This window comes from Cervus canadensis, chromosome 13 (genome assembly GCF_019320065.1).
Source record: "Cervus canadensis isolate Bull #8, Minnesota chromosome 13, ASM1932006v1, whole genome shotgun sequence".
NCBI classification, from domain to species: domain Eukaryota; kingdom Metazoa; phylum Chordata; class Mammalia; order Artiodactyla; family Cervidae; genus Cervus; species Cervus canadensis.
In genome coordinates, this window is record NC_057398.1 from 20,623,431 (window position 1) to 20,636,490 (window position 13,060).

At 40.1% G+C, this 13,060-nt stretch overlaps 1 protein-coding gene across 1 annotated transcript in view; it reads left to right on the forward strand.

Moving 5' to 3' along the window:
* Positions 1–5,146, forward strand: part of LOC122452285 (quinone oxidoreductase-like protein 2) — a 31,534-nt gene extending 26,388 nt beyond the window's left edge. The window contains exon 10 of the mRNA XM_043485789.1: positions 3,399–5,146. Coding sequence (XP_043341724.1) covers positions 3,399–3,467 — 69 coding nt within the window. The 3' untranslated portion in view covers positions 3,468–5,146. The remainder of the gene's footprint in view (positions 1–3,398) is intronic.
* The last annotated feature ends 7,914 nt before the right edge of the window (positions 5,147–13,060 follow it).

The following is a 13,060-nucleotide window of genomic DNA, read 5'->3' on the forward strand; positions in this document are numbered from 1 at the left end:
TCCAGCTTTCTGATTGTTTATTCAAATTGATACACATAAAGTGGTATTTTACCATTTTAATTTGCATTTCCCTGGTTTCTAATTAATTTAAGTATCTCCTTGTATATTTGCTAGCCGTTCAGGTCTTCAATTCTTTGAACTGTAATTTAAGCCCTTTGGAAGTTTTCTATGGGGGTTTTCTCTTTCTTACTAATTTGTAAAAGTTCCTGTTTGACCTATGGTTCTCAGACTTTAATGTGCACAGGAATCATGTTAAGATACACATTATAATTCAGTGAGAGTGGGGTGGGACTTAAGGCTGTGCATTTCTAATAAGCTCCCAGATGATGCAGAAGCCTGTGGTCCTGAACCACAATGTGATTAACAAGGTTCTACATGTTAGTTTGGGGGCTTCCCAGGTGGCTCAGTGGTAAGGAATCCACCTACCAATGCAGAAGACGTGGGTTCAATTCCTGGGTCGGGAAGATCCCCTGGAGAAGGAAACAGCAACCTGCTCCACTTTTCTTGCCTGGGAAATCCCATGGACAGAGGAGCCTGGTGGGCTACAGTCCCCGGAGTTGCAAAAGAATTGACTCGACCTAGCAACTAAAACAACAATGTTAGTTTGAGGCTTTGAGAAAATCTGTCCTTCCAAAGTTGTCAAGTATATGTCAGCTTTGTTTGGATTTAATATAATCAAACACATCAGTGTTTTGCCTTGTGATTAGTGCTATTTGGGAGCTATTTAATAAGTCCTTTGTCATCCTTGGTTCACAGTGATTTTTTTCTCTATTTTTCTTTTTTAACTTTGTACTTTCATTTCACATTTAAGGATTTAAATCCACCTGAAGTTACCTTTGTATTAGGTATAAATTAGGTAATCAATTTTAATTTTTCTCCTTATAATGAGCTTGCTTTCTCAGACTCAGTAGTTCATCGTTTCTCTATTGATTTGTGATACTACTTTTGTCTTATTTTAAGTTCCCAGGTACACATGTGTGTGTCTGCTCTCTGCTTTCTATTCTGTTTCCTTGGTTCACATGTTTATTCCTATGAGTATTGCACTGTTTTATATTTATAGCTTTGAAGTATGTTTCAGTATCTGGATGAGTAACTCTTCCACCTGTTCTTTTTCAAACATGACTTAAGATATTTGTGAATCTTTATCCTCTTAGAGAAATTTTGAAATAAATTTCTTAAATTCCTCAAAACTCTAGCTGAACTTTTGAATGGAATTGTGTTGACTTCAGAGATTAATTTAGGGGAGTAGTGATAGTTTTACAGTTTTAAGTTTTCTCATTTGTAAACAGGGGTATTTTGCTATTAATTCGGATCTTTCATGTTTTTAAATAGAATTTAAAGTTTTTCTCCTTAAAGTCTTCTGGATTGCCTGAGTTATGTTAATTACAAGTACTTTTCATTTTTGTCATTTTTTGTTACTCTTGAGAACAATATTTTCTGTTATGTTTTCCAGTTGATTATTTCTGATATAGAGAAATATTAATAATTTTTGATATCTTGTAAGTTTCCTTCATGTCTTTTCATGACTTGATAGCTCATTTCTTTTTATCACTGAATAATATTACATGGTATGGATATACTACAGCTTGTTTGCCCATTCACCTACAGAGGGACATCTTGGTTGCTCTCAAGTTTTGGCAAATATGAACAAAGCTGCTATAAACACTCTTGTGTAGGTTTTTGTGTAGATATAAGTTTTCAGCTCATTTGGGTAAATACTTAGGAACACAATTACTGGATCATATGGTAAGAATATGTTTAGTTTTATAAGAAACTGCTGAACTATCTTCCAAAGTAGTTGTATCATTTTGCATTCCCACCAACAATGAATGAAAGTTGCCATTACTCCACATCATTATCAGCATTTGATGCTGTTAGTTTTGAATTTTAGACATTCCAACAGGTGTGTAGTAGTATCTCACTGTTGTTTTAATTCTCTAATGACATATGATGAACATCTTTCATAGGCTTATTTACTGTTTATATGTCTTCTTTAGTAAAATGTGTGCCTAGACCTTTTGCACATTCATAAATGGGGTTGTTTGTTTTTTTATTGTTGAGGTTTAAGAATTCTTTGTGTATTTTAGATTAAAGTTCTTTATCAGATATATATTTTGCAAATACTTTTCTCCAAGCTGTGTTTTATATTTTTATTCTTTGAAGTGTCTTTTGCAGAGCAGCAGTTTTTAGTTTTAATAATGTCCAACTTACCAATTTTTAAAAACTTAATTAATTTTATTTATTTATTGGCTCTTTGTTGCTGTTGAGGACTTTCTCTAGTTGTAAAGAGTTGGGGAGCTACTCTCTAGTTGCAGTGCAGGGACGTCTCATTGTGGTAACTTCTCTTGTTTCAGAGTATGGGCTCTAGTAGCTCTATTGGAGCTGATGGACTCTAGAGCTTGGGCTCAGTAGTTGTGGCACGCAGGCTTAGTTGCTCCACGGCATGTGGAATCTTCCCAGACCAGGGATTGAACCTGTATCCCCTGCATGGGCAGGCAGATTCTTATCTACTGTACCATCAGGGAAGTCCTACCAATTTTTATTTTCTTAGATTATGCTTTGATGTTATATTAAAAAAAAACTCATTGCCAAGCATAAGGTGCCTTAGATTTTTTTTTTTCCTTGTTTTCTTCTGGGAATTTTATAGTTTTGCTTTTTACATTTATGTGTAAGATTCACTGTGAGTTAAGTTGGTGAAAGACATAAGGACAGTGTCTTGATTAATTTTTTTTGCATTGGATGTTCAGTTGTTCTAGCACCATTTTTTTTTTTTTTAAAGAGTATTCTTCCTCCATTGAATTGCTTTTGCTCCTTTGTCAAAGATCAGCTGACTATATTTGTGTGGGTCTACTTTTGGGTTCTGTAATAGTTCCATTGACTTGTTTGTTTATTCTTACACCAGTGTCACAATCTTGATTACTGTGGCTAGTTTTTAATTTATGTTTTATATCTTTGTACTTCTAAAAAAGGATTTCAGAGAGATTGTAATTTCAGTTGCACTGAAAACAAGGTAATTTAAATAGAAAGAAAAAAATGTAAAAAATTACATTATTGATCCTTCTGGCAGTGGCTCCATTCTTTTCAAAAGCTAGAATATTCAGAAATATTACAGTAGAGTATGGACAGACCTGAAGACTTTTTACCTGATGTTATTTATCTGATAATGTTAAAAATTATAGTTTAGACAGAAAAATTCTGAGGTTACATTATCCTTATTGTTTTCCTGTGAGTTTGTGATGATCAGTTACTTAGTTAATATTGCATTAGATAGTTACATACATTTTGTTGGAGACATCTTAATTCTTTAGCTATTTTAAGAATTGAACCAGCAACAAATCTTTGTCGAAATATGCATAGTTGCAAGTCTGACCACATTTTTTTGGATTTTTTCTTTTTAGGTCAATGATGCCTTTCTTCATGTCACACAGCGTAAATCCACAGGCAAGATGCTTCTCTCCCTTAAATAAATTTTCGCTTCAGCAAACTCAGCATGTCTAAATCCAAACTCATCATCTTTCCAAAAAAAACCTGATTTCCCTTCCATGTTTTTTTCCATATTACCACATTCCTTATTAATCCAGTTTCAAGATCTTTTAGAGTCATCTTTTATGCTGTTTTCTTATTCCTAGATAGTGTGATCATGTACTTTATTGTCCAGACTTGGACACAGTTGAGATGAAAGGCTGCTATTAGTGATTACACCAGGAGAACAGGTGTCCCAAGATGTATGATCACCTATTCAAATGCATCCATGGCCAAGTTCTGTCATCTCCACCTCTAAGAAGTCTTACACCTCCACATCCTCTTTTCCATTCTGACTAATCATGTCATATCTGCTAATTCCAGTGACCTCCTAACTCACTTTCCTACCTTTCATCTACCCCCTCCCTCTCCATTCCCGTTATATGTTATTGCCTTGGTGACCGTCCCAAGGGGCAGCTACAATGGTGTGTTGTCTCAGGACCCTACCGTGGTTCACCATCGTCGCCATGGTGGCGTTCGGACTCCTTGAGCTGGCATTTCGCCATGACCAGGACTTGGCCCCTCTCTGCCTTCCAGCCCACACTGGACGGCAGCACTGGTCTCTCAGCGTATACTGAGACTGCTTGTCTCCACCTTCCTCTTCTCAAGCTGTTTCCTCGTCTCCCTTATCTTTGTTACACATAAGCCTTCCTGGCCTCCCAGACCTACTTCTGCCACGAGCTCTCCCCCTCAGGTGGGAGGCCATCTCTTCTCTACCTTTCTGTAGCACCTCCCTCAGTATGTGTCACATTCTGCCTTGTACCAGCAGCAGTGGCATGTCTAAAGGAATGAACCCAGGATTCTGAATCCAAGAGGTGGGTTTGAATCTCAGTCTCAGCACATTGGAGGTGGTGACGTAAGGTCTTCAAGCTTTCATTTTCTCCTGAAGAGTGGATGTTATCGTCTCCCCCTCACGAAGTTATTCTGAGCAATACTTGCAGTGATTGGGCAAAGCACCTGGCACACAGTAGGTGATTAGCACTTGCTAGTTACTTTTACTTCTTTCTTTCTTCCTTTCCCAAGGTAGCATAAATTCCTAGAGAGCAGGTACCATGTCTGATTCACCTTTGTACCACACACACCTAGCACAGTGAGTTACCCTTGAACTGAATTGAATTTGAGTGATCTGAAAGTCTTAAGTTGTGGGATTAAGTTAAGAATATGTTACCTTGGGAAGAACCCAAATGTTCACCAATAGACCAATGTATATACATACAATGGAGTACTATTCAACCTTGAAAAAGAAGGAAATTCTGACATATTCAGAACATGGATGGACCTTGAGAACATTGTGCAAATTGAAGTAACCCAGTCCCAAGAGGCCAAATACCATTTAATTCCACTTATGTGAAGTACCTAGAAATGTCAGATTCATAGAAACAGAAAGTAGAATTGTGCTTGCCAGGGCCTAGGGGTGGAGGAAATGGGGAGTTATTGTTTACTGTGTCTAAAGTTCCAGTTTGGGAAGAGGAGAAAATTTTGGAGATGAACAGTGGTGATGGTTGCACAACAACGTAAACATAGTTAATGCCACCGACCTGTACACTTAAAAATGGCTAAAAGGGCAAATTTCATATTATATGTGTTTTACCAAAATAAAAAATAAAAGAATATATTACCCTCACATCTAAGTGACTTTATTTATTCAGAGAAGAGAGCAGAGAGTAAGGAGGGTGACTAGCTTAGGTTGAAGGATGCTCCTGTCTCTGCCTGAGTCCTGATCTGTGGGGAGATGTCCTTTCTTTTCTGGTTATAAACATTGTTCTCCAGTCCTCCTGATCACCGCTCAAAAGGAGGGGAGTAAGATGGGGGCAAAAACACATACCTGATACCACTGGAATGGAGGTACTTCTACTTGTTCTTGATGAGCTCCAGTTCCAATAAATGTGGTAAGAAGCTCTGTTTTCTTTTTCTAACCACTTAGCAGAAGTTAAAAAAAAACAAACAGAAAACCGTATAAGACGCTGTTGAAGTATGCTTACAGACAGGTATGATACAATCATTAAACCAGGCAGTGAATTGACAACTAGATGAAACAGACAAATTGCTTGAAAGATGTAAAATAATAAATTCAGCACAAGAGACAGAGAATTGGAAAGGGGCTTTGTTTTCTGATAAATATCCAGGCCATTAAAAAACACCCATCTTCTCAGGGTTTCCTCATCAAAAAGCTTTTGGAAAAATTGAATTACAAAATAGAAAGTGAACATTTAGGGAGAGAATTTAAAACTGAGAAATTAGCAGAAGGAAGGGGGAGGGGGATGAGACGAGGGGCCCACCACGTGTCTGTTGGTGGGCCCACGTGGAGCTGCCATGAGAGCCAGAGCTCAAACTTCTTCCGTACCTGGCTGCCCACTTTAGTCTCTGGGGGCTGCATGCCCTGAGGTTCCATTGAATGACAAGCCTCTCTTCGCCTGCTTTCTCCCTACACTTACTTCTTCTTAACGTGAGCTAATTTTGTATTTAAATGAAAGTTAGTTTTCAAAAATGTCAAGACACCAATTTTAGAATTTTCTGATACCCTTTGGGATAATTGAAAGACATGCTGGATAGACCCCAGGAGAGAAGGAAGACAAATCAGGATTGAGAAAAGTGTACAACCTCTCCCCCTCCCCCAGGCAGCTCCCTTTCCCACTGTTCAGAGCTGATCAGTAGATGTCACTAGTAATAAAGATCGATTGTCCCCAGCTCACTAATGTCAAAATGACTTAGATTGAAAGAGGCAGTCATTAAGGAGAGTGAGTTTCTTCAGGTTTAACAAGTATTGGTTAGAACCCCTAATGACCTGTTCTCTGCTTGCCTGTGTTCCTGCTTCACTGGAATGATTTGATTTGAAAGCATTTGACTCACATTTTAGTCATCGTTTGGTTGTTCCACCATCTGAGCCATTAGTTAGTCTGAAAAAAGAATCAGTGCAGCTCCAAGTGACAGCATTTCTTCTATATTCACAGACTTTTCCCAGCTCCCCATTGTAGGCTGGCTGCTGAAGAAATCACTCCCACACAGTTCCCTCTTCTTTTTCTCTAACTGTGGGTCTATCCACCTGCACACACTTCTTTCAACAACAGAAGTGGGATTTTGTGCTGTTAGCCATGGGATAATCCTGTCTGCATATCACCCGTGTATTTGTCCCTGCTCCTTCCTCTGCAGTCTGCATGGCTATAGAAAGCTATCTTTTCTGTTGGGACTATGGTTGTTGTCAGTCGCTAAGTCATGTCTGACTTCTTGCGACCGCAGGGACTGCAGTACACCAGGTTTCCCTGACCTTCACCATCTCCTGGAGTTTGCGCCAACTCATGTCCATTGAGTCAGTGATGCCATCCAACCATCTCATCCTCTGTCACCGCCTTCTCTTCCTGCCCTCAGTTCTTCACAGCATCAGGATCTTTTCCTATGAGTTGGCTCTTAGCATCAGGTGGCCAAAGTATTGGAGTTTCAGCTTCAGCATCAGTCCTTCCAATGAATATTCAGAATTCCATTAGGAATTCTTTGGACCACAAAGAAGGCTGAGCACTGATGCTGAAACTATGGTAAAGACAACAAAAGATTTGTTCTTTGCCAAGTAAAAGAAAATAAAAGTATTTACACAAATTCACTTTTATTTAAAACCCAAACTAAGTAAACTAAGAAAAATCCACATTATTTCTTTCTCTTATTTGCCTTCCAAGATTGTATAACTGGATCAAGAGCAGTGATTTTTCAAAATGTTTATTGTTTATACAGGTCATATGAGGGAAGGGAATGGTTGTATATGATGTACATCTCATTATGCACTTGTTCAGTTGCTAAGTCATGGTCGCCTCTTTGGGACCTCATGGACTGTAGCATGTTAGGCTCCTCTGTCCTTCACTATCTCATGGAATTTACTCAAATTCGTGTCCACTGAGTCAGTGATGCTATTTAATTAACCATTTCATCCTCTGCTGCCCCATTCTCCTTTTCCCTTCAATCTTTCCCACTGTCAAGGTCTTTTTCAGTGAGTCAGCTCTTCGAATGAGGTGGCCAAACTATTGGAGCTTCAGCAACAGTCCTTCTAATGGATATTCAGGGTTGATTTTCTTTAGGATTGACTGGTAGCAGTTATTGAAAAGAATGACACAGGGACTTCCCTGATGATCTTGTGGCTGAGACTCCATGCTCCAAGTGCAGGGGGCCTGGGTTTGATCTCTGGTCAGGGAACTAGGTCCCACATGCTGCAATGAAAGATTCCATGTGCCAAGCTGAAGATCAACTCAGAAAGTTGAAGTTGGTGAGTGCTGCAACTAAGACCTGATGCAGCCAAATAAATCAATAACAAGAAAAATCAGGGAAGACAAGAATATGTTAGGACCCTGTGACAAAGTATGGTGAGTAAAAGGGGTTGAACAAAGGCTAGTGGGACTGGAGCCTACGAAATGAAGGCGGGTGTTGTGGGATGAGGCTTCAGGTGGGGCCAGGTTAGGCAGTGCTGGTGGGTCAGTTCTGGGTGTTTTGCCTTTACACTACAGGCAGTGAGATTCCATTGAAGTGTTCTAAGCATGGGTTGGGAAGGGATGGAATGACTAGAATGGCATAGTCTATAATGGGCAGGAACGACTGGAGAGGAGGAGACCAATTAGGAGTCTGTGGAAGTCCCTTGAGAGAGGATAGTAACCTTGGACTAAGGTGGTGATGATGGGGAAGGAGAGGAAGGAAAGGATGAGAGCCGTGCAGGAGGAAGAGAAAAATGTCGAGATGACTCCTAGTTTCCTGGTAGGTTTTTTTGAGAGGAGGGACATCAAAAGAGAATTGGGGAGAGCAAGATGGTGGAGGAGTGGGTGGACGGGGAGTACATCTCTTTCCACGGATACATCAGGAACACAGCTTCAGACACAGAAGTACATTAGAAACACCAGCTGGGAACAGACAGCCGTACCCGACCAGCAGAAAAGATCTATCCCCACATCAATTGTCTGAGTCAGAGGAGAAATATTTAAGGCTGAGAGTGAAACAACTGATCTGTGGCAGTCTAAATGGAATGAGAATCAGACAGTCCTTGTTGCAGCCATGCATACCCCGGACAGGTACGCAGGTTCCTTGGCAGGCGCAGCGGCTGGGAGCTGGAGTTTAGGGGTTGTGGAGCAATCCCAGGGCGAGGGCTGCTGTTGACTGCGGCAAAATGGGTCGAGAGGATGAGAGGGAGGAGACTGTGGTGGGAAATGCCTGTGGAGGAGAGCCAGGCAGCCATGGAAGCAAGGCCATAGTGCTGAGTCACATGCAGGGGGTGGAGCCATCACCACAGCCTCTCTCTCCCCACACACCAGCTTCCGGCAGCTGAACGATAGAGAGGCTGGCCCATCCAAGGCCTGACACGCTGAACTACAGAGTAGGGCCCCAGCCAGGGGGCCCCTCTATGTGCCTGAAGCACCGACAGACAGAGAAGGACCCCAGGCAAGGGAGCCCTCTAAGTGCCTGAGCGGGTGGAGCTACAGAGAAAGACTGGCCAAAGAGGCCTTCTGATCGCTGGCTACAAGAGGCTCAAAAAGAGACTCTGACAGGGCCATAACTCCCTCCTGCGGTGGAGGGAGTCCGTGTCCCTTCACGCTTGGCACTGCCAGGGCCCCGCAAGCCAAGCAGCTGCGCCACCTTCATGCTCAACTCTCACTGGGGCAGAGCTGCCACAGGCGAAAAAAAGGTGTCTTATGTGTACAGGGTCGCTTCCGTCATGTCCGGACTTTTTGTGACCCGGTAGACTGTGGTCTGCCAGACTTCTCTGTCAGGGAGTTGGGGGCGGGGGGGCGTTCTCCAGGCAAGAGCACCGGAGCGTATTGGCCAACACTGGTTGCCATTCCCTTCTAGAGCACCATATTTCCTGCTGCCCTAGCCGCCAACTCCCCTGAGTACCTGGTGCTGCCAGAACCCCTGCCACTCAAGCAGATGCACCACCTCCACACCTGGCCCTCACAGGGGCAAACCCAAGTCCTCCAGGGCAGCCTCAGGAGCAAAGCTCAGTGGATGACCCACATGTAGAGGTGGAAATAAAACCACAAGTGAAACCCAGGGGCAGTGTGGCTAAGGAAGGAGACCCAAAACCTTCCCACCGCTGTACAAGCTGCCGATTAAATCCACACAATCAACTAGGCAGACTCTGTGTCTATGGAATATATAAAAGGTCATTGAGAGCTCCCACAAAAGAAAACACAGTAGGTCTGATAGCTGTGGACTTTGGAGGCAAGAACACACAGAAGTAGGACCAGATTAGAAGCTGAGCTGCTCCCACAGCAGGTCCAGAGATCAAAACAGTATTGGAGGGCATCCTAGGGAGGCGAGGTGGACTGTGACTCCCAGCGGGGGAAAGGACTCTGACAGCAGTGACCCAAGAAAAACATTTATTATTCTTATGTTTTCACTTCTTCTGTGGATTCTTTTGGATCCCCCCACACACACACACATTGTAGTTGTCAATTTTATTGGCACTATGAAATCTAATTAAGATTTTGAGCTTTTTTTTCTCAGTTACATTTTTTTATTGTTGTTACAAACCTCTGCCTCTATGCTGGGCTTTTGCAGTTCTCTGGAGTTTTCCTTTTCTTCCCCTTTTTTCTTTCTTCTTCCTTTTTTTCCCTTTTTTATAATTTTAATTTTTTAAAACCTGTTACTTTTTTTTCTACATTTATCCCTTTTTTTGCCTTTCAGACTGTTCTTTTTCCCTTGTGGTTAATCTTTAATGTATATGAATCTTCTTCATCTCCCTCTATTTCACTTTGCATATCTATTCTTTCTTTTTTTTCTTTTTTTTTCTTTCCTCTCAACATATTTGTTAGTTTTGTTTTCATTGCTCTATTCCCCACTTGGCACCTTGCTTTAATTTTGTTTTCGAGTTTGTGCTTTAGTTTTCTTCCTAACTGGTAAGTATAAGTTTTGATTTCCTTTGTTCCCTGGGTCAATCTATTGTACTTTATTTTTGTTGGACTGTTTTGACTTTGCTCATAGATATATATGTATATGTATATATTCCATTATTTTAATTGTTATTTGCCTGATTTTGTAACTGTCATTTGTCTGGGGCTCATCTTTGGTTTCTTGTTTTGGGGTATTTGTTTTAATCTCACTTAATGCCATAACAAACCACTTATGGAATCTTTATTCCTGACCAGAGATCAAGCCCTGAGCCTTTGGAGTGGGAACACTGACTCCAAGACCCTAGACTGCCAGAAAACTAACCCTAGGGAGTATCAACTAGTGAGAACTCACACAAAGGAAACCACTTGAATACAAGACCTGGCATCACCCAACCACCAGTAGCACCCTGTGCAGGACACCTCAACTAAATTACAAAGAAAACAAAAATACAAGCCCAATCATCAGCAGACAGGATTACCACTTCACTCAGCCTTGACGGTCAGAAGAAAAACAAATTAAAAAGTTCAGCACAAGTCTCACCCTATACCAAGCTTACACAAACCACTGGACCAAACTTAGGAGGGCAGAAACCAAAAGGAATAAAGAATTCAACCTTGAAGCCTGGGAAAAGGAAACCTCAAACACAATAAATTAAAAAAAAAAAAGTATATATATATAATGAAAAGGCAGAGAAATACAACACAAATGAAGGAACAAACTAGAAACATGGAAGTCCAAATTAATGAAGAGGAAACAGGCAAACTACCTGAAAAAGAATTCAGAATAATGATAGGAAAGATAATCAAAAACCTTGAAAACAAAATGGAGAAAATGCAAGAATCAGTTAACAAAGACCTAGAAGAATTAAAGAATAAACTTACAGGGACAAACAGCATAGTTACTAAAATTAAAAATACTCCAGAAGGAATCAATAGCAGAATATCTGAAACAGAATGAATTAGTGAGCTGGAAGGTAAAATGGTAGAAATAACTTCTGAAGAGCAGAATAAAGTAAAAAGAATGAAAAGAACTGAGGATAGTCTCAGATACCTCTGGGACAGTATCAAACACACCAGCTTTTAAATGATAGGAGTCCCAGAAGAAGAGAAAAAGAAAGGGAATGAGAAAATTTTTGAAGAGATTGTAGTTGAAAATGTCCCCAACATGGAAAAGGAAATAGTCAATCAAGTCCAAGAGGCACAGAGTCACATAGTCCCATACAGAATAGGCCCAAGGAGAAACATGCCAAGACACGTACTAATCAAACTAACAAAGACTTAGCAGAAAGAATATTAAAAGCAGCAAGGAAGAAGCAACAAGTAACATACAAGGGAAAGCCCATATGCTTAACAGCTGATCTTTCAGCAGAAACGCTGCAGGGCACAAAGGAATGGCAGGATATATTTAAAGTACTGAAAGGGAAAAACTTACAACCAAGATTACTGTACCCAGCAAGGATCTCATTTAAAATTGATGGAAGAATAAAAAGCTTTTCAGACAAGCAAAAGTGAAGAGAATTCAGTAGCATCAAACCAGCTTTACAACAAATGTTAAAGGGAAGTATATAGTCAAGGAATACAAGAGAAGAAAAAGATCTACAAATTCAACCCCAAACAATTAAGAAAATGGCAATAGGAACATATATATCAATAATTACTTTAAATGTAAATGGATTAAATGCTCCAACCAAAAGACACAGACTCGTTGAATGGATACAAAAACAAGACCCATACATATGTTCTCTACAAAAAACCCACTTCAGACCTAAAGACACATATAGAATGAAAGTGAGAGGATGGAAAAATATATTCCATGCAAATGGGAAGCAAAAGAAAGCTGGAGTAGCAATCCTCATATCAGACAAAATAGACCTTAAAATAAAGAAGATTACAAGAGGTAAGGAAGGATGCTACATAATGATCAAGAAATCAATCCAAGAGGAAAACATAACAATTGTAAATATCTATGCACACAACATAGGAGCACCTCAATAAATAAGACAAACGCTAACAGACTTAAAAGGAGAAATTGACACAATAATAGTAGGAGACTTTAACACCCCACTCACTCTAATGGACAGATCACCAAAACAGAAAATTAATAAGGAAACACAAGTCCTAAATGCTACATTAGATGAGATGGATCTCATTGATAGGTTTGGGACATTCCATCCAAATGCAGAAGAATATACCTTCTTCTCAGGTGCACATGGAGCATTCTCCAGGATAGACCACATCTTGGGTCACAAATCAAACCTTAGTAAATTTAAGAAAGTTGAAATCATATCAGGCATCTTCTCTGACCACAACGCTATGAGACTAGATATCAATTACAAGAAAAAAATTGTAAGAAACACAAACACATGGAGATTAAAGAACACATTTCTAAATAACAAACAGGTTACTGAAGAAATCAAAAGGGAAATAAAAAAATTTCTAGAAACAAATGACTATGAAAACACAACAGCTCAAAACCTATGGGATGCAGCAAAAGCAGTTCTAAGAGGGAAGTTCATAGCAATACAGTCTACCTCAAGAAATAAGAAAAACATCGAATAGACAACCTAACTTTACACCTAAAACAACTGGAAAAAGAACAACCCCCCCCAAAAAATTAGTAGAAGGAAAGAAATCTTAAAGATCCAAGCAGAAATAAATGAAAAGAAATGAAAGAAGCA